The following is a 19748-nucleotide window of genomic DNA, read 5'->3' on the forward strand; positions in this document are numbered from 1 at the left end:
TGAATGTAAAACAGTCACAACCTAGAGACACAATAAACCTTCGGGGTTGTGTTCATTGTTCTCCCAGCGGCCGCTTCAGAACGCCGTTCAATAACACGGATAGAACAGCGGCGATGATTATCTTCAGCTTGTTGTCATAACATACATATATGCTAAATATGTTTACATTCAGCTGATGTTCACTGATGATTACACTGCCGCTGTCTTTGGATATCCGAATTCTTTTCCTTTTTTAAAAAACCATATCTTTCTTCTAAATATGATTTGTTTGTAACAAGATGAGATTAGTAACTTTTGGGACTGGAATTCTAACAGCTTCCCCTTTAGAGAGCTCAGACCCATGTGAGGTTATGTCAGACATTTACATCTCTGTGCAAAAGTTTTAAGCTAGACCATAATTTCTTTATGATCACAGCTGAAAACTCAAGACTTTAGTTTAATTTTCCAAAGTGATTTTGATCAAAGTTCTTCAGGGTTTCAAATTGACTTTGCTTTTTTCCTCATTTAATGTGCATGAAGAACATAGATATAACGTTTAAGCCAAGAGCTATGAGAATATATATAAACCATGTATTACAGTGACTGCTCCGAACTTGAATGAATAAGGATGGTCATATTATAGCTTATAAAGAGAAATCAGAATTCACATACAAGTTGATTGGGAAATGAACTCAGTTTTAAGGAATAGAAATAGAAGGTCGTTATATGTTGAACTGTAAGCTGCTTAGTAAGAATATCAAATTATTTTTAGGTTGTTTAGATTTACATGACACAAGTAAGTGATTATTATTATTTTTGTGAAACACCAAAAAAGTTGTCCCTCAAGCATTCAGTGTCTGTCCCTGACTATAACTATGATAAAGAGCAAGTCAACAAAATAATATTTTTTTCTAAAATTGTCTGTTGTTAGAACAACACTGATTCATTGGCACATTTTATGGTCAAACATAAGGACTGTGAGATGATTCAGAGATGATTCTGTACAAAAAAATAATTAATGCAGGGGTCCACCTGTTCAGGAAGGACAAAAATAAAAAATTTCATCCTTAAAACATTAGTTATTGCCTTACCTCCTTCTATATTTATTAATTTACCAACTTAAAAAATAAAAAGAGTAAATCATCAATATTGAATGTTTGAGTCTCTCTCTAGCAACTAACCAAGTGTGACATGTTTTTTCAGATGTGAGTGCTATCTCTATCTTCACCTCAGGCGGTATTCTCGTCTTCCTCACTTAATTAAATTAACTGAGCTTCCAGACCTCTCTGCTGCCATACTCACCTGCTCTTCATCCTTGCTGACAGCATCTACTTCCTGCCTTGCAGGATGTTTATTAGAGCACTAATTGCTGTTTTGGGCTCATGCTGACTTGTTAGGAAGACAGATGCACACATACACTCATTGATAATACAGAAACCAAAAAACTCTTTCAAGCTTGTGTGTGACATTCCTTCTATTTAAAACTTGAAGACAAAGTAGATAACACTTAAATCTGATCACAGGCTTCTGTAATTGAAATGTTTTTACAATAATATTGATATTTAGGAACTATCATACTGACAATGTGGATATCTGGACTAAAATGTTCTTCTAAGTCCCTGACTTTAAATCCTGAATACTTCATATTGTTTTATTAATAATGTAAACATTCAAATGATAGAGGGAGAAAAAAACATACAGAATAATTAAATCAGCTTTTCCTCACGTGGCCATTTGCCATGCCTTTGCAACATTCTTTTTCACATGGCTTCAAAAAATCTATTTGAAGTGATTTTCCATAATCTGCTTATATGTGTTTCTCTGACTCCCATAAATAATATCAACTAGAAGGAGATCACAGAGTTGTTTTGTTGTGATCAAAGACCCACATTTTTCAAGTGTTGACGGATCCAACCTGGCTTCATAAATTGAATAGGAATAATATGTAACATATTATTTCCAGAACATAAGTACAAAGTGACTTATTTATGGGCACAAAATGGATGCAACATTTAGGTAGAAACAAAGGGCATAAATTGGCAAAGATGCAAAGTAACCTTTAGCTCTTTGTCAATATGTCAGCTCACAGCTTGGTTTAATAGGCAGGAAACATTGGATCCAACAATCCAAGCAAAGTACTTGCAGCTCATCATCTGATAAGATATCTGTCAACTGAGGAAACCTACTGGAGAGGTGGAGATTTCCCGGTCGTTAAAAACAAGACGGAGTTCAGCAGAGTCACTCAGACTCTCGGTTTGAAGCCAAAGGCGCACGCTGCCTTTCTCAGACACCTCCACTTGCCAAGTTGACTTCAGTGCAATCACTGCAGAGTGAAATCAAAGACAGAGCAGGTCAGATCATATAACTTATAAAACAGCATAAAAACCTGCATACTGTAAATAATATACAGCAGGATAACAAATTACAGAGGTTTGGATTTTCAGCACCTCTGCACCTCAGTGATGATACGTACATGGGTTTCTGACCTGCCAGCTGAGATCTTTGAGACGTTCGAGGTCTAAAAATAAAAGAAGACAAAAGAATATATAGAAGTAGAAGGTTCGATCATTTTTAAAAGAAACACAAAACAGAACAATAAAGTGTGTGTCTCTGGTGATATTGTAGAGGAATGGATTAAGGCAATGTCTCAGAAGAAACGATAATTAATTCCTAAAATCAGACTCTGGTTACTGGTGTTCAGGAAGTACCTTCAGCTGTAAAATCATAGCTGGATGAAAGCTGAGGACAACCACTCATCTCCACAGTGTACAGACCCAGATCTTCCTCAGATGGGTCTGTGAAGGTAACAACTGACCTGATAGACAAACAATAAAGTAAAAAGACAAATAAGTAGACTCAGCTTTGTGTTCTTGAGTCTGTAGCAAGATCTGCTGTAGACTCTGTCTGCTGTCAGACTTTGTGCTAAAACTCCTTTCTACCAAGGGAGCAATTATTCTTCAAAATGAAAAGATCTGACACAATTCAAAACCACAATTTTATTGATAAGAAATACACCTAAAATGCAACTTAATATTTAATGTAACTAATGTGTCATGATTAATTAAGTAGTAACTGAATGGAGCCTAACTCAAAACAAACAGAACAAGTTACTTGTTGTAATTTTACCTGTTCTTTGTGGTTTCTGCTTTCGTTCTCTGAGAATCGATGGGTTCTGTGTAATTTTTGCTCCAGATAAACTCGCTATCGTCGTTCATCTCAACAGCCTCATAGCCCAAAAATATAAACCCATCGTCATCCACACCGATCTTTATCTCTTTAGTTCCTGAAAAATTCAAAACAGCTGTGACAACTAGACATGGGCTGGTTAGTGTATCAAAGCTTAACAAGGTTTTAGGAAATGTTCTAAAGAACTTCAGTTTTCTTAAAGACATAATACTGCTGTAGATGAAACTCTTTACACTTTCTCCTCCCTTTCAAAAACCAACAGTCATCTTTTTTAAAACATTTCTAGTTGCCAAAAAATCAGCATAAAATACATTTGGCAAGTTTCTATAAAAGGCCTGTTTGTTGTTTAACCCTATAAAGCCCACACCATGAAATAACTGACAGAAAATTCCAATTCTTTGAAACTGGAGCCTTTATTGGTCCCTCTGAACAAACAAAAAAAAAAAATTTAAAATATCATTTTCCATATATGAGTTTCATTTTGTATCATATTTGATACATCGGGTCACAATGCTCAAAGATTATTTTTTCTTGAACAAACAAAAACATAATAAAACACAAATAACTCAGATAAATTGTTAATTCTAAACATAAAAAGTGCTACAACAATGCAGCAATAACAAATCCACTAATGGAACTGGCAGGGTGGCAGTCTTGAGAACATAACATTTCAATTATTTTCTAGACATATTGTGGCTCACAACCTTTTTATTTTCCATTATGATAAGCTTGGAAACAGTTTCTGTCCTTGTTCAGACAAAGATGCACTCTGCATTTCTTACAGAACACATGGGCAAAGTGGCCCACACAGTGCTTGCATCTCTGTCGGGTTTCCCATGTTGGGAAATGATTGAGGCCATCCTTTCTCACATCAGGGGGCAACTCAGTGGTTTTCCTCCTCCTAGGAGGGGTTGGCGTTGCTTCCGGAGAGGACAAAGGTCTGCCACACTTTTTGACCTTTCGTGCACTTGTGAGGGCAGTGGCAACAGAGGCCTGAAACCTTCGCAGGGGCAGGTGTTTCTGCCTGGGATGCAGTTTCTCCAGATTTCTTCTGTAGCGGATCCATGCATTGATTACTGCCACTGTGATGGTGTGCCACCAAATGTAGATGTACCATCTTCGGGATCTGAAGCTGAACTTGTACAGTGCAGAAAGCATATCAAGAAGGTCAATGCCTCCCATGAACCTGTTGTAAGTGTCAACAATGGCCGGTCTGGGAACCATTATGTGGGTTTTGGCTTTTCAATCCCAACGCTTCACACTGCCCAGTGGTTCAACACCAACAAAAGAAGAGAGCAGGTTCACAGCTTTGTTGTCATACCATCTCACAACGATGTTGTTTTCCTGGTTTACTCTGAAATCCAGTGACCCTCTTCCGTTTTTCTTCAGTTCTTTCTCATCCATCAGTTGGCAATTCTTCACCCTGTTCATTCGGACTGTGCCTATGTAGTAGATTCCTCTTTGTTTCAAGTGCTCTACCAATGGAACTGACGTAAAGAAATTGTCAGCAAAAACTTTGTGATTCTTTCCTGCTGGAAGGGTTGAGGTCATTTTCAGGACAACATCTCCTGTAGCACCAACATCAGATTTCTCTTGGTCAAGATTTCCTCCCCTTTGGCACACATCAAAGTCATATAGATAGCCACTTTGCCCACCACATCCCCACATCTTGAACCCCCACTTGTGAGGTTTTCCTGGCATGTAGCACTGTAGATGTGATTTTCCTTTGAAAGGCACCATGATTTTGTCAACAGCGTGACATTCTTCAGGTGGTCATCATCGCCGCTATCTGGGTGTTCCTCACTCCTTGCAGGAGTCCATTCCTCATCCTCATCCTCATCCTCCCCTAGCTGCTCAATGTCACTTGAATTCCCATCCATAATCATATTCAGAATTTCTTCAACAGTGTATGTCTTTGCCATCTAAAAAAACACACAGGCACAAAAAACAGAGTGTTTATTTTATCTTTGAATTGGTCAGTTTTCAATGAAAATAAGCAAAAGGTGCAAGTTGCATATCTATTTTTAAGCTATAAAGGTACCAAATTATGAACATGCAAACATGTCATTAGTTTATATGAAAAAAGACTGTACATTGCTTGAAATACATGTAAAATACATGAAGTACAATAAAAGACAATTGACTGATTTTTCGAGTTAACTGACCCACTGTATCAAATTTGATACATCACTTTTCAACACGGTTTTACAAAAAAATTATGATAAAATACTAAGTAATTTTACATTGCATCAACTCAGTAAGTGTTCCTATTGATAGTTCACCCCAAAACAATTTTTTTTTTCTTACCTTAACCTTCTAAAATTGGCAAAGTTTTCCTGCTGAAAACGCATGTGTCCCAGTCCTTTGCCATGGCAGTCTTGTAGTATCAGTGGAAAGGCCTCTGGCGAGAAAGTTACTACCCCCTGTTGGATTATCAGTGCACTACATGTGTCTAATTGTATACATCGGGTTTTTTAGGGAAAAAAATGTCACACTGCTCATTTGGAGGTCTCAAAAACTCATGTATCACATATGATACGTTTGGCGTTATAGGGTTAACAGAAAAATGTAATATTTCAGGGAAATGTGCTTGTCCTCTGTCTTCTGGAGAGTTAGATTTAGCTTTAAATATGACAATCTAATCATTTCTTGATTTTATTTAACAGACAAATAATACATGCTATTCAAGATCCTCTTCAGTATTCTTATCCATAGACACATCTGGCCTGATTAGGCTAATAAACCAATGACAGCACAGGTTTATAGAAAGTTCTATTCTAATATCAGTCCAGTAAACTGACCTGGTTGGGTCTGAACTGTGACCGACTCAGAGGGCAGGGAAGCACGACCAACTCCTGCATTATTAACAGCTGACACACGGAAGCAGTAGGTGTGACCTGTCTGCAGACCTGTCACCTAGATGCCACAGGGAGCAGATTCATTGTTTACAACTCTCTGAAATAATTCAATTAATGATTTAAACCTTAACGCTGCAGACATAGATATGAGCAGTTTCTTCCGACTGGGTTATGCAATAATAATACACACTTCTGTTTAATATACTTTGAAGTTAAATCTGATCCAGGTGCCTTTGGTAAACATGTTGTTTTGCGCCTCTCACCTTGTAATGAGTTTCAGAAACAGGTTTGGCAGTCAGAATCGTCCAGTTGTCTGACTGGTTTCCCTGGCTCATTTCCAGTATGTAGCCACTGACCGGACTTTGACCCTCATAGAGCGGAGACGCCCATCGGAGCACCAGGGAGTCGTCTCTCACTTCCCTGAACTCCAGGTCATACGGGCAACCTGAGGACCAGAGAACTGGATAAGCAACACACAGGAAACATTTGCAAGCCACAAATAAATTGGGAATATGAGTCAAATTGAAAATAAGATCATAGACTCCTAATCTACCCAGATTGACTTCAATGCTGCACGTGGTAGTCAATTTGCAGATTGATTTTTAGCCATTTTTAAATTATTTATGTTATAGAGGAAAGCCCATTTGCCAAGATTAATGAGCTGCTCATTTTGCCGAGCCTGTCTCCATTTCCTATATTAATGGTACAAAATACAGAACTGAGCAAGGCAAATGTCTTTTCCATTCACTTGCCATATACTTCTAAAGATCGGGTGAATTAGTATGTGGTCGGGAATGTTTATATTCATAATAAGTATAATAAAAATTTGTACTTTTACATATAAATAAAGGAAACATGATCCCCTCAAATCCCAAGATTTGTCATATCTAGTTATGTTTGCGATATGAGAAATGTGAGCCTATCGAGATCTGTAAGGAGAAACAAGAGCTGTGTCTACTGCTTTCAAACTTCATCTTTTAAAAAAATCCAAATTAAAGATGTAACGGTTGCAGCCCATATGTGATTTCCCAGACAGTCCTGAATGCATCAATTACTCTCCCTGTAATTGCCTGATTGTCTGCTTCTGTCCGACTGCTTATAAAACTCACTTGTTTCCTCTTGGCCTCTGCCAAATCGGCTGCAGCCCTGTCTCAGCTTTCCAGCACAAGTTCAAGCAATTACCCTGATATCTGTGATTCTGCCCTGGACTGTTTTGTTGACCCTTCCTCTGCCTTTCCCCTGTTGGAGATAGTGAGTTGGATTTTTTTTTTTATTGCTTCATTTTGGTGATTGAACTCTGCTCTCCTTCCAAGTAGTGATTTCTACATTCTGGACTTTGATTTGGTCTTTGGACTAAATTGGACCATCAGAGTTCAGAAATAAGGAACTGGGCATTGGGACCTTTCCTCTATCCTGCTTTCCTGCCCTTTTACTAAAAGTTCTTCAAACAACAAGGATTCTCTGCTTTACCACAATTGAAGGTACTGAAAAACCCAACAATATGGGTTTGGAAACATTACTCCTCCTTGGAAACCTTTGACTGAAAGTAAGGGTCTGAATTATTTAGGTAATCCACAGAGAATGTTGTTTGGTAATGCTACAAACAGTAATAATTTTAAAATAATAAAGAAATTTCAACTCTATGATTGTTTTTGTCTCACAGTTCTTACGGCGAAAACAAAATTGTCCAAACTCTGTCTGTATATCTGAAAGGAACAGAGATCTATACTTTATTTAAACGGGGGAGGGTATTATGTTCTTCCAAGAACATAGTGTTATTTTATAGCACAGTCAAGTTGGTTCACTGTTTTACCTTTAGTTGTTATAAAAAAACGTAAAAGACTTATGCATGATGGCCGTATCTGAAGCTTTGAAATTGGCCTCTGTCTCTTTAAGAAGATCCTTCCCTTTCCAACACTACCCCTTAACCAGTCATGATTTTCTGGCTTAATTTGTTCTTTGTGCAATCTGAAAAAATTTCAAGGGTTTTCTACAGATTTGAGCTGTTTTTGTTAATTTTCCTGATCATTATCTGAGAAATGCTTTTCATTTGAATAATTTAGGTACAAAATGGTCTCCTGAACTCAATGTGCAGTGTTATCAAAACAGCCAAAGATCCTGATATTTTCTATCTGCCTGCTTTATTAATGTACTGGTGTAAGAGTCTTTGACAACACTAATCTTATGTCTGTTGCACACTATCAGCCATGTCTGTGATTTAGAAACCTCAGAATGGGAATAGTTAAATGGTTAATTCTAACATTTAGCTTGGGTATTTTTCAAGCTAAAAGTAACTGAATCAAGTTTAACATCAAATTATGTTTACAAATGAGGGTATAACAATGCAGTTAATGTCAAAGGTAACAAAAATCCAGTAAAAAGGGGGTCAGACCCATCAGACTCTGTCAGATGGGTTTGTCATTTTCAACTCACACATTGGTTTCCCTCCCTACCTTTGCTTGTAGTAGAGGAGTTAAAGTATCTTGGTGTTCTGATCATCAGTAGGATGGAGCAAGACCTGGATTGACAGATTAGGGCCTCATCTGCAGTAATGTGGGCTCTGCTCTGATCTGTTTTGGTGAAGAAAGTACTGAGCCTAAAGGGAAGCTTTTGATTTATCGATCAGACTTATGTTCCAATCCTTGCCTCCAGTCACAAGATACAGATCATCACCCAAGGACCAAGGTCATGCAAGAGACTGAAATAAGCTCCTTCCAAAGACTTGCCAGGAACAGATTTAAAGATGTAGGAAGCCTAAAGTAAAGTTTCTGAACATTATTATCAGCTAAGCATTTAGATATGAACAGCCAATTAAAAACTAAGGGATTTTAATCACTTGGTTCCTGGCTGATATTCTTTGATGACATGCTACAGGTAAAATTCATCTGCAGAAGATGTCATTTAAAGCCTGATATTTTTCTTTGGTCTCTATTTTTAAACTTTTCTCTTTTTTTTCCACAGGATCTGTTGTCATGTTCAAGTAAGAGAACGTGATTGAAAATGGGAGAAAAGTAGGCAGAGTCAAGAAAAAAAAACGTGAGCAATAGGACTTTATAAGATTATGAAAAGGTTGAATCATTTATGTTTTTCTGCTTCTGTGTTGAGTGGTTCAGGTAATTATACAGTATTTTGAAATTACAGTGCATGTTTATGTAATCGAAGCCTGTACCCTTTTAATAGTGTACTGTTAGAGTTAAATGATTATTTCTCATTATAAATTTTCCACCAGCAATGATATTCAAGAACAAATCAAATATGAACCACGCATGGTAAATAGTTAATAGCTAATTCTAACTCAAGGCTGCTATTTCAACCACTTTACTATTCATTTAACCATTGACCTCAGCTATCACTGTGTGCTTTAATGGTACAATAGGCAGGCAGCATATTATTATCTTGGTATTTCAAACTGCCCTGTTTATTTTGCTGCGAGATGACTACATACACTATTAGAGATGCAGCTTAAATAAAAGTAAAGATGGCAGCAAGTGGAAATGGGTTCTGCAGGTGATGGATGGTGTTTATTTCTATCTCCCCTCTCCTCCGCAGCTAGGGTCGATAAACAGATTGTAGAAACTGCAGGGCAGCAGAGTATTGACGGATGCTCAAATTCCCAAAGCTCTTAGGTAAATGAATCACATGGGAATGGCTGATTTTTAACTGTGGAGTTCCTCTTTAATTTAACAATATGTTGTGGCTTTTGTTATCACCTTTGCTTGTGCAAGTTGTGAAATCCAAAACTAGTTTTGTCTGCCAACTGTTTGTAGCTTTTGAGTATAAAATTGTAGCTAACAGGAAATGTTCCTCTCTGAGTTTTTTTTCTCTAAGTTATACTGATGTTTTGGTAATAAACATTTAATATCTTCCAAAGGTTTTTACTGAGAAACACAACCAGTTTATGCAAAGTGTCAATATTTACAGGTTACTATGCAGGACATCAGCATTTGAGCCAAATTATGATTAGTAGTAATCCGTTCTTGGTTGATCATAGCTTAAATAATGGCACAATTAGATGTTCTCAATTGAATCAGATTCTAGGATATAGACTTGAAATTTAAGTGTTTTAATCCTGAGCCACTTGCTTGACCATTTTTTATTGTGACATTGTGCTATACTTTGAAAAAAAAATAGCACCAAATCATTTTTGTATCATTGGGTAAAGTCGAGGGTCATAGAATCAGATCTCTAAGTGGATTTGATTCTATGACCCTCCTATAAATAATTACCAAACTCTCTATTTTACTCAAAGTTCTGGAAATTATTGTCTGAATTTAACCTTAAGGATTTCATCACAGTAATTTATGTGTGATTCGGTCTGATAGAAACAGAACAATAATAGTAGCCTTAAGGGTAATGACATTACTGAAGCCTTTCATAAGCAACATTGGGCAGGATGTTTCATTTACTTACCAAACGCATGGCAGTTACACAACTAGTAACACAACTGGTACCTGTTGTGTTACCAGAACTGGTAACACAAATTGTTACCAGTTCTGGCTTCTCTAAGCACATTTGGGCTGGTTTGATAATATGTCTTTTGCAAAGAATAACATGAATACAGGCAGATTCATGGCAGTGTTCAACTTTTCTTCTAACTTTTATTCCAAAAAGGGACTTAGCCAGAGAAGGTAACTTTAACCTATTACTCTGCAGTATAACCTTGGTATTTCATTGAGTTTCTATCTGTCTTTGATGCTCATCTTCCAGAGAAGTGGCTTCTTTGCTGCTCTTTTTCAATCAGAAAGTCTCTGTCCAACTGTGCATGCAGAAAATCTTACACATGCCAGCTGTCAGTCTCCAGTAAACTCTACACTGGTGGTGACCAGACCGCTTAGTTGAATCATCTTTAGGAGACATTCTGGACATTCTTGATCAATCTGGATCTTTCTTCACCACAGTATATTTAACTGCTTGAGGTCCTTGATTATTCAATAAATGGGTGTGTTGAGAACAGAAGTAGGATTTACATTTTTAAAACAGCCACTCTGCTCTTCTAATTCAATCATGCTGTCAGTGATGTCTATCAGCTACCCTGTCTTCAATAATCTTTCCCCTGGGCTAATGAGAAAATCACTAAAAGCAGGTAATTTTTGGCTAGGCTAAAACACAGAGCAAATTAGGTTTTAGTGATTAAGTAAATTGTCATTGGCTTTCATGAACTTTGCATTGATTCATTTAGTCATTCAGTAGCAATCTCGACTTGATGCAAATTGAAGCCATAAAAACTGAGGCAAGGAAGTCTACAATAAACAAAAACAGGCTAAAATAGTTAATAGCTAATTCTAACTCAAGGCTGCTATTTCAACCACTCTACTATTCGTTTAACCATTGACCTCGGCTATTGTGTCATTGTGTATTTTAGCCTATTGTGTCAGGCTAAAATATTTTGGCCACAACTAACCAGTATAGAGACATAAAATCTTTTGGTAACACTGCAAACATAAGATTTATTTCCTAATTCACTACAGGCAATTGTTTTTATATTTGAAATATATATATTTTAATCATCTTCAAATAACACCTGTAAGGTTTGTAATTGTTGGATGCAACTGTTAAGCATTCAGATAAGCAGAGATGCATTTGCATGAATTTGATGAGAGTTTAGCTTTCACCTGGTTCTGGCATTGTCCACTTCTCGCACAGAAACGCTTCACTGGCGTCAGACGGTTTCCCAACGCCAGCTGCATTGGCAGCAAAGACACGGAACTGGTAGAAATGTCCAGTTTTCAAGTCTGATACCTGCAGACAATATATATATAGATATTTTTACAAGAATTAAAAAATGTTTATAACATGCTAAATGTTTACCATCAGTGATATATTACCAAAATTAAAGCCACTCTGTCTTAGTGGAGTACTGGAAAAATCTCCATGCATTCGTCAAATCTCAGCTTTACTGCACAACAATTTTACTTGGAGTTAAATTTTTATTCCAGCAGATCTCCAATGCTGCAGGAAAAGTGCTGGCTGGTATATCCAGGAAATATCCCATTCCTCTCACCTTAGCCTCTTTACCTTGGGTTTCTGTGATTTAGAATGGATTTTAAAATCCTCATTACATTTAGAGGCCTGAATGGCCTTGGTCCATCTTATCTCAAAGAACTGATTGCTCCCCATTATCCCACTAGATCTCATTGTTCCCAGATAGCAGGCACACAACTTATCTCAGTGGAAACATTTTTCTTTTAAACAATTTGTTTAATTTGGTCTGACTTTTATTACTCTTCCTTTTTCTTCAAACTTTTCCTTTATTACTTTATGAATGTTATGAATGTATCTTTAGAAATGCAATACATTTAAAATAAATCATTTTATTATTTACTCGTTTGTAATTTTTGTGTTTTAAATTCAGCTTCGTAAATGGTCATTTTTTAAATTTCAATGAAAAACTCATCTAACATACTATGCTAATTTTACTCAGTTTTACCAAGACATAAATACAAAAGTCCAATCAGGGGGAAATGTTCTCCACTTGTACAGCCTCACTCTGCCTGATTCAGGAATTTAGAAGACTATTTACAAGTTATTAGCTCTACTGGTGCTGAAACATGTTTCTGAGCTCCTGAGACATTTTTCGCTCGGGGGGGGAGAAGGGATTCAGGCCTATTGATCTGCTCATTGATCCTCCTATTCACAGCCACTTAGACTCTAAGGCCCTTATCGCCTCGGCGAACAGCTGGGAACCTCCACAGCCTCTGCCTATCTCCGAGGAACTAATTGACCACAGCAAAGGGAGCTTTTTCATAACAGCAGCAGCCGCTATCTGTAAGCTGCTATGTCTCACCTGCACCTTTCTTCATTAGGTGCAAATCCTTTCCTGCATGATATATTTAAACTGAACAACAAATCAATCAGATCGATGTACAGTCCAGCATGAGGAAGGCACAGATAGTGTCTTTAAAATTAAACTTCTGCCACCAGGGGGCAATCAGGCTACATTTGACTGACTGATAGATGAACCTTTGTTCTCTGGAAAGAAAAGTTGCCTGCTTGAATACTTGACCTGCTGCTCTAATAATCAGGTGAAATAATCTTTGTTGCCAATACATATATCTGACAACTAAAGTTATTCCATTTTTTTAATAACACTAATATAAACAATCCTGTTGCAGACTTGCAAGTTGATTTTTTTCCCCCATCTCTAAAATTGATCAATAGTTTCATTTAAAAAGCCTTAAAGGCTAGAATAAAACATTTGCAAATTACCCACTGAACCATGGACCCAAGTAATAAATCAAAGAATAACCTCAACAAACGTTACTTACAAAGTAAGTACTCAATGATGGATTAGTAATAAATTAGTACTTTTTTTCTAGTATTTTTAAGTGTGCCGCTAGAATTTAAAATGGAGTGTTGTTTTACATACCAAGGGATGTGGAGAGTTTACTCTTCTTTTTGTAAAGTATCGTGTCATTCTTAAAATTTTTAAACCTTGTAAAGAATAAATGCCTGCCTTTCAAAGGTACTCATATTCCTAAAAGTTTTTATGTTACAACTACCCTTAGTGTATTTTGTTTGACTTGTTTGTGATAGATCAACAGAAAATAGTGCATAATTGTGAAGAGTGAAAGAATGATCACATAGTTGTTTATTTTTTAACAACTTATATTCTTAAAAGTATGCTGCAAGTCTTTCGATATATAGCTACCAGTTTATCATATCTAATATTTTTACCCTCTTTGCAAAATAGCTCAATCTCAGTCAGATTTGACAGTCTCTAAACATATATTTTCATATATCTGTACACAGATTCTTGAATAGATTTATGTATGAACTTTAAAGCTATTTTAATACATTAACATGCTTTGATCTGAACCAAAGGTTTCAAACTTCAGTCTTCAAAAGACCGTGTCCTGCAACTTTTAGCTAAATCCTCACTTCTCCACACCTGAATAAAATGACCAAATTGCTTTCTGGCAGGCAGTCAACCTCTAAAGGGCTCAACTAATGAGCTAATTATTTGAGTCATGTTGAAGCAGACAGTCATACTGCTCCAGGAACCCAGCCATCAAGCGTTTGAGTTTGAGACTCCTGATAAGGGTCACTCCACGGCTGCTCTTCTTTGTATGTTTAGGGTTATTTTCCTGCTAGATGGGGAACCTCTGCACCAATCTCTGACCTTTCCCATCCTCTAATAACCAGATTTCTTCAAGGATGTTCTGCATCAACTCTAACAAGCTCCCTTTTTCCTGCTGAGGAATAACTTTCCCACAACAGGCAGCTTCCAGAACACCTTCTTCCAAACAGTGACTGTGTATAAATATTATTAATTTTTTTTTTTTCATGGTCCTGTCTACATTTAAGCTTTAAAACAGACCACGGGTGTACTTTCATTTTCACCGTGACTGTAGGTTTCTTCTTGATGTAAAGAAAATTAAAGGTTTTTAGGCTTAAATCATGAGCAAAGCTCCAATCCAAAGAAACAAAACTGCTTTGATTAAGAACAGCAGCTCAATTTATGTTTAAATGATTCATTTGATTCCAAGAAATCAGCATCTTGATTAAAATAACACCCCATGCTGGAAAAAGATTGCACTTCTTGTTATCTTATGAAAGTGCTGAAATGAGTTTTTTCTAACAACGCGACCTCCAGTCCTAAAAACTGCAGGACACAACATGAGGGGTCAGTTATTGTGCATAGCCATTTTCATTCTAATTGGCTTTGTCCTTGATTTTTTTTCCCTCAGGAGATAAAAACAGCCTCTCACACATTCATAAAATATCCAATTATGGAGCTCTTGTATTCTTGGTGAAGCACTACACCAATTTTACTTTGTTAGGAGTCTCCATGGACACTGCCAGGTTGCCTAGTGGCGCAGACAGATTGAATGAATGACGGTTTGCTATTATTGCCAATTACATGCAAGAAAAGCAAAAGTGGATAAAAAAAACGTTACTATTCAGGACGTCCATTCAAAACCCTTATTGCTGTTACTAAAAATCCTTTTGGAAGTCTATTTGGATCTTGAAACCTATTATTTTCTTTATACCATTTCACCATGGTAATGGTATATTCAGGTAGATGTGCAGTATTAGTCATCAGTCAATGTAATAGGTTTCATGTTGTGCTAATCTTGCTCAATGCTAATATAAGATGTTAAAGAGAGTTTTTTTATGTCATCTCTGTAATAATTTTGTTGTGTTTTATAGTAATAAGAAAACCATTCACCAACCTATGAATATAGGTATAACCAACCTTGAGCTGCTTCTCTTTGGCAGGTTTTATGTTGACCTCTCTCCAGATCTCCATGCCCTTCTCCTTCTGGTCCAGGTAGTAGCCGGAAACAGAGCTTCCCCCGTTAGAGGAAGGAGCCCTCCAGCCCAGAACCATCTCTGATTCTGTGCACAGCAGCAGGGCAATGGCAGAGGGAGATGAGGGAACATCTGCAGAAATGAGGGGAAACAAACAAACAAACAAAAGAATTATAGGTGAAAGATATTTATTGAAAGTATCTTATCACGTGGCTGTTACAACATGAATGCCAAGATTTCCTTAGAAGGCTTGAGATTCTGTCTATTATTTCAAACTGTTGCATCTGTGCCATTTTTAAAGGGATTATTCGGCTCATATTCTCTTTGATAAAAATTCATTTCTTGGAAAGAACTGGACTAATACTATTATCCACCAGGACATTTCAGAGCTGGAGAGACTGTGATGGATTTTTGATGGCAGTGAACCAAATCTGTCAATGTAATGTAACCTGCCAAAGCACAATGTGGTTTCTAAAAGTACATTTGAAGTGAAAAAGGTCCCCTTTACAATCTCTGATACGTGTTTGCTGAAAGCTAAAAGGCAAATTGTAAATAAGTATTGGGTCAGATGGGTCAGTCTAAGTTAAATGACTTCCATGCCAATGAAAAGAGCCTCAAACCTTTTTCAGCACTTCTTTTGGCTGAATGTGTTTGTTTTAATATTTCATACTGCTAAGATTTCAGGAACTGTTGCAACATCACAAAATCCTTTGTGAACTTACTAATAGCTGATTTGACCAGGATGGGGTGAGACTCATCTGAATACTTGCTGTTTCCTGCTCGACTCACAGATTTCACCCTGAACACATATTCCTTCCAAGTCTTTAGACCGTGAACTATAAACCTGAAGACACATCATGTTTGGATTACATACTCATAAGGATCAATGGCAGTGTATGTTATCATTACAATAATTTATTAATTGTATTCAGACACGTTACAGGTCAATCTTTTTTTTTACCTGGTTGTTGTTAAAGGTTTGTTGTTGACAGTTTTCCACTCCTGTTTTTCTGCTTCACTGTAGTACAGATAATATCCCACGATGTCGTCTTTGTCTTTTGGTTCTTGCCACTGCAGCAGAACTGAGGTGTCTGTGTCTCTAATGGCCATGACTGAGTGAGGTGGAGGCGGCACAGCTAAAGGGAATCAAGTGAGACTCAATCCATCAAAACAAATAGAGGCAATTTATGAACTGATAGAACATTCAATAAGTTCAATGTGTTCATTGAAATTTACCCATGACAATTTCTAAAGAAAAATTAGTTGTAAATTGAAATCTATTGCATCGTTTGTTTTCTAGTGCGGATGAATAAATTAGAGAAAGAGAGAGTGAGGTTTATGTTTTAGATTTCTATACAGTGTGAACAATTTCTTTTTAACCTACAAAATTCAAGAAAATATCAAACTCATCCTAACCTATTTTTATACAGATATTTGAATCTGATTTAATTCAGAATCCTATAGTTATCCACACACAGGGCATGTCAAAAAAAAAACAAAAAAAACAAGAGATGGGAATCAATGGGAAGAATCAATGGCACGTTTTCAAAACCAAACAGTCTGAAATAGTGCAAGAAATGGATCAAGGTCTGCAGCTGACCTCATGTCCTGTTGAATGAAACTGATCGACGACAACTACCACATGTTCATCTGCACTAAGGTAACTGGTAGTAAACATCCCATTTTTTTGTCATAAGGACACTTATTAATAGTCAAATCAAAGATCAATAAGTGAAGGTAGTCATGCTTGATTTTATGTGTGTAAATTCAATGGTAGCTCTATGGCAGGATGAAAACATGCTGCAGTAACTGGCAGGTTTACATTTAAGCACCTTTTTCTGCTACTGTTTATTTTTAAGCATTTTCCTGAAGGCAGATTTTCATAATCAGGTGTTATTTAAACGTTTTGCATTTGCAAGATGCATCTGACACAACTTTCACACTCATCCAATGAGACTTTGAGCCCCTCTTTTTTCTTTTTGCTGCAAAAGATTTGATTTCTTAGTTGTTTCCTGCAAATAACCTGATGTAGGACTCGTTGGAAAATTGTCTTGCCTGTTGTCTTTGCCTCAGTGTTGGCTGATAAGGCAAAAATTATCAGCCTTGGGTAATGCATAGTTTGTTTGTCGGAGGTTTGATCTACTTCTGCATGGGGCCGGAGTCGATGTCATGTTCATTGATTCGGTTACTGAACTTTCCCTTCTTTTTTATTTTGTTTTATTTTTTATTTTTTTGAAAACATGATTTATAATCCCAGAGATTGAATATTAGCAGGGAAAAATAGTGGTGCAGATGGTTTCTTGAAGGTGTGCTTTCTATGCATCTTCACTCAACCAGCTCTGTTTTCTCTGATGCATTTTTATCAAATCTTTTCTAGAAATTAAATCATCCAGAAGCTTAATCTTTAAGGATGTAAAATCTTCCAATATTATAGACAACTTTATAATTGATGTAACAGGGATTTGATGTGGATAACTCATTGTGGAATAAGTTGCTAAAAAATATTTTTCCACATCTTTTCATTTAGTTTTTTTAATGAGATACTACCCGTTTTGTCTTTTTTACACATGTATTGTGATATAGAATAAAGCCAGTGGTATCTTGGCACAATTATTGCAGGTGCAGCATTGTATAGGAGGTAAATGCTGACTCAGGAATTTAGTCTTAATGATGTAACTGACCTTTGAGCAGACAAAGTAATAATTGGGCAGCAGGATTTATCTTCTCCTACCTTGTGGCTTTCCAAGGGAAATTGGTGGGCTCGGGTCGGAGGGGTCGCTAACACCATACTTGTTGATGGAGCGGACTCTGAAGCAATACTGTTTGTCTTTGACCAGATCAAACACTGGGTACCTGGGAGAGTTCACCACCTTGTCCAGACTGGCAAGTTCCCAGCTGTTTTTCCCTGTCAAGGACTGATTCAAGCAAAGAAATTTGATGTAAATATATATAAAAAAGCAAAAGTGGAAATTTAAAAAATAGCTCAGGTATTTCAGCCAATCAGACCTTTAAATGAAACCACATTGAAATGAAGACATATAGCATTGTGGATAATTTGTTCTTTTTAGTTCTATTTACCCATCACTGAAAAAGTCTCTCAAGAGACTAAAGCTATACCAAACAGGTCCCTTTTTATATTCCTTATTTGCATTTATATGTTGCTACTCTGTGGGTTTCACATTTCCTTCTATAAGTCATTGTTTTGTAAGTAGAAATACCAACAAAAGAGCAGGTATGGTAAAAGAGAAGAGTGATTATAAAGTGCTTGCTTGAGGGCAAAAAGGATATTTGAATGTTCACTCCATTATATAAGCAGAAGTGAGGCTGCAGACTTTAGTAATTTCAGGTGCCTTTGAGAGATTTGACAGTTTTATTACCTCAGTAACTTCTAAAGCCTCAATAAAAATCTATTTCCTGTGGCAGTTTTCTGATTATTGAAGTCAGGAGCTGTTGAGTGCCGGAGTTGCTATCGAGGAGCCAAGGCTCTCTATTGTTGCAAAGAACAGGTCAGTCTCACATTTTTGATCTGCTTCTGTCATCACTTTGAACCATAAATTTAAAGTTGAGAAAATATTGTAAAAAGAGGGAGCTGGCTCCATCCATTGATTTTTCATACCTGCTTATTCTTTTCCGGGTCAAAGGTGACACCATAGAGGTGTCACCAGTTCATCTCTGGGAGAAACAAAATTACATACCCATCTGAGGCAAACTTAACATACATTTCCTGATGTCCTCTGTGGCTCTTTGTGTCTCTTCTGTAAAGCTTTAAATTATTTTTGGAGCTCTCTCCTTAGTTGTATGAATTTAAATATTCCACATAAATTTACTGCTTTAAATGTTTGTACAAATTGCATACAGGGTATCCTGGATGTTCTCACACTCAACAATAAAATATCTGTAACAAATACCATGTTGAGCAAAATGTCCAATGACAGCATCCATAAAGAAAAATACACTTAAATTAGCCTGGAAAGTGGACCAGTTGCTGAATATGAAACATCTTTTTATATACAATTTATGAGAGACATGTCTGAAAATATTTATATCCCTGAAGGTTTAGATTTAAATTGCTGTTCAACCAAGAAATTTGTTTCTAGCCGGAAGTGATATAGCCATCTCTCCAAGGATAGGAGTATCTGTTTTGAACAATGTAACTTTGCTGTCTTATAACTATTTTAATAAAATAAAAGGAATATCAAAAATTATGCACACCCTTCTCTAAAATCAGTGGAAACATCTTTCATTCGCATTTCAGAAATCAAACCTTACTTGATGTTTTCCAGTTGATGTAGTGTTTGACACTGACATTCAATGGTACTGATCTTTTTCTGTAGGACTGAAATTCACAAATTCTTAACCACAAAAATATGTGACCCTGCAACAATAAGGTTCTGGCTTCATATTCTGGCCCAGGAGTTTTCCTGCATAGAGAAGGCATGTTCTCCCCATGTAAATGTAGTCTAAAAGTATGGA

General features: G+C 36.7%; 1 protein-coding gene and 1 long non-coding RNA gene across 2 annotated transcripts in view; both read right to left on the reverse strand.

Annotated features, from left to right (window-relative positions):
- The window catches only part of myom3 (myomesin 3), a 63172-nt gene that overhangs the window by 8622 nt on the left and 34802 nt on the right, over nt 1–19748 (reverse strand). Inside the window, exons 15-25 of the mRNA XM_032557991.1 lie at nt 18007–18190; nt 16237–16411; nt 15998–16119; nt 15220–15407; nt 11636–11762; nt 6287–6468; nt 5967–6081; nt 3106–3262; nt 2688–2794; nt 2453–2497; nt 2166–2302 (exon numbers count right to left, since the gene is read on the reverse strand). Coding sequence (XP_032413882.1) covers nt 2166–2302; nt 2453–2497; nt 2688–2794; nt 3106–3262; nt 5967–6081; nt 6287–6468; nt 11636–11762; nt 15220–15407; nt 15998–16119; nt 16237–16411; nt 18007–18190 — 1539 coding nt within the window. The remainder of the gene's footprint in view (nt 1–2165; nt 2303–2452; nt 2498–2687; nt 2795–3105; nt 3263–5966; nt 6082–6286; nt 6469–11635; nt 11763–15219; nt 15408–15997; nt 16120–16236; nt 16412–18006; nt 18191–19748) is intronic.
- LOC116716963 (uncharacterized) lies at nt 3617–5720 on the reverse strand. The gene is made up of 2 exons (XR_004338663.1): nt 5473–5720; nt 3617–5087 (listed from the first exon to the last, which is right to left on the reverse strand). It is a non-coding gene; the product is annotated as an uncharacterized LOC116716963 (long non-coding RNA).

Source organism: Xiphophorus hellerii, chromosome 3, assembly GCF_003331165.1.
Source record: "Xiphophorus hellerii strain 12219 chromosome 3, Xiphophorus_hellerii-4.1, whole genome shotgun sequence".
Taxonomy (NCBI): Eukaryota; Metazoa; Chordata; class Actinopteri; order Cyprinodontiformes; family Poeciliidae; genus Xiphophorus; species Xiphophorus hellerii.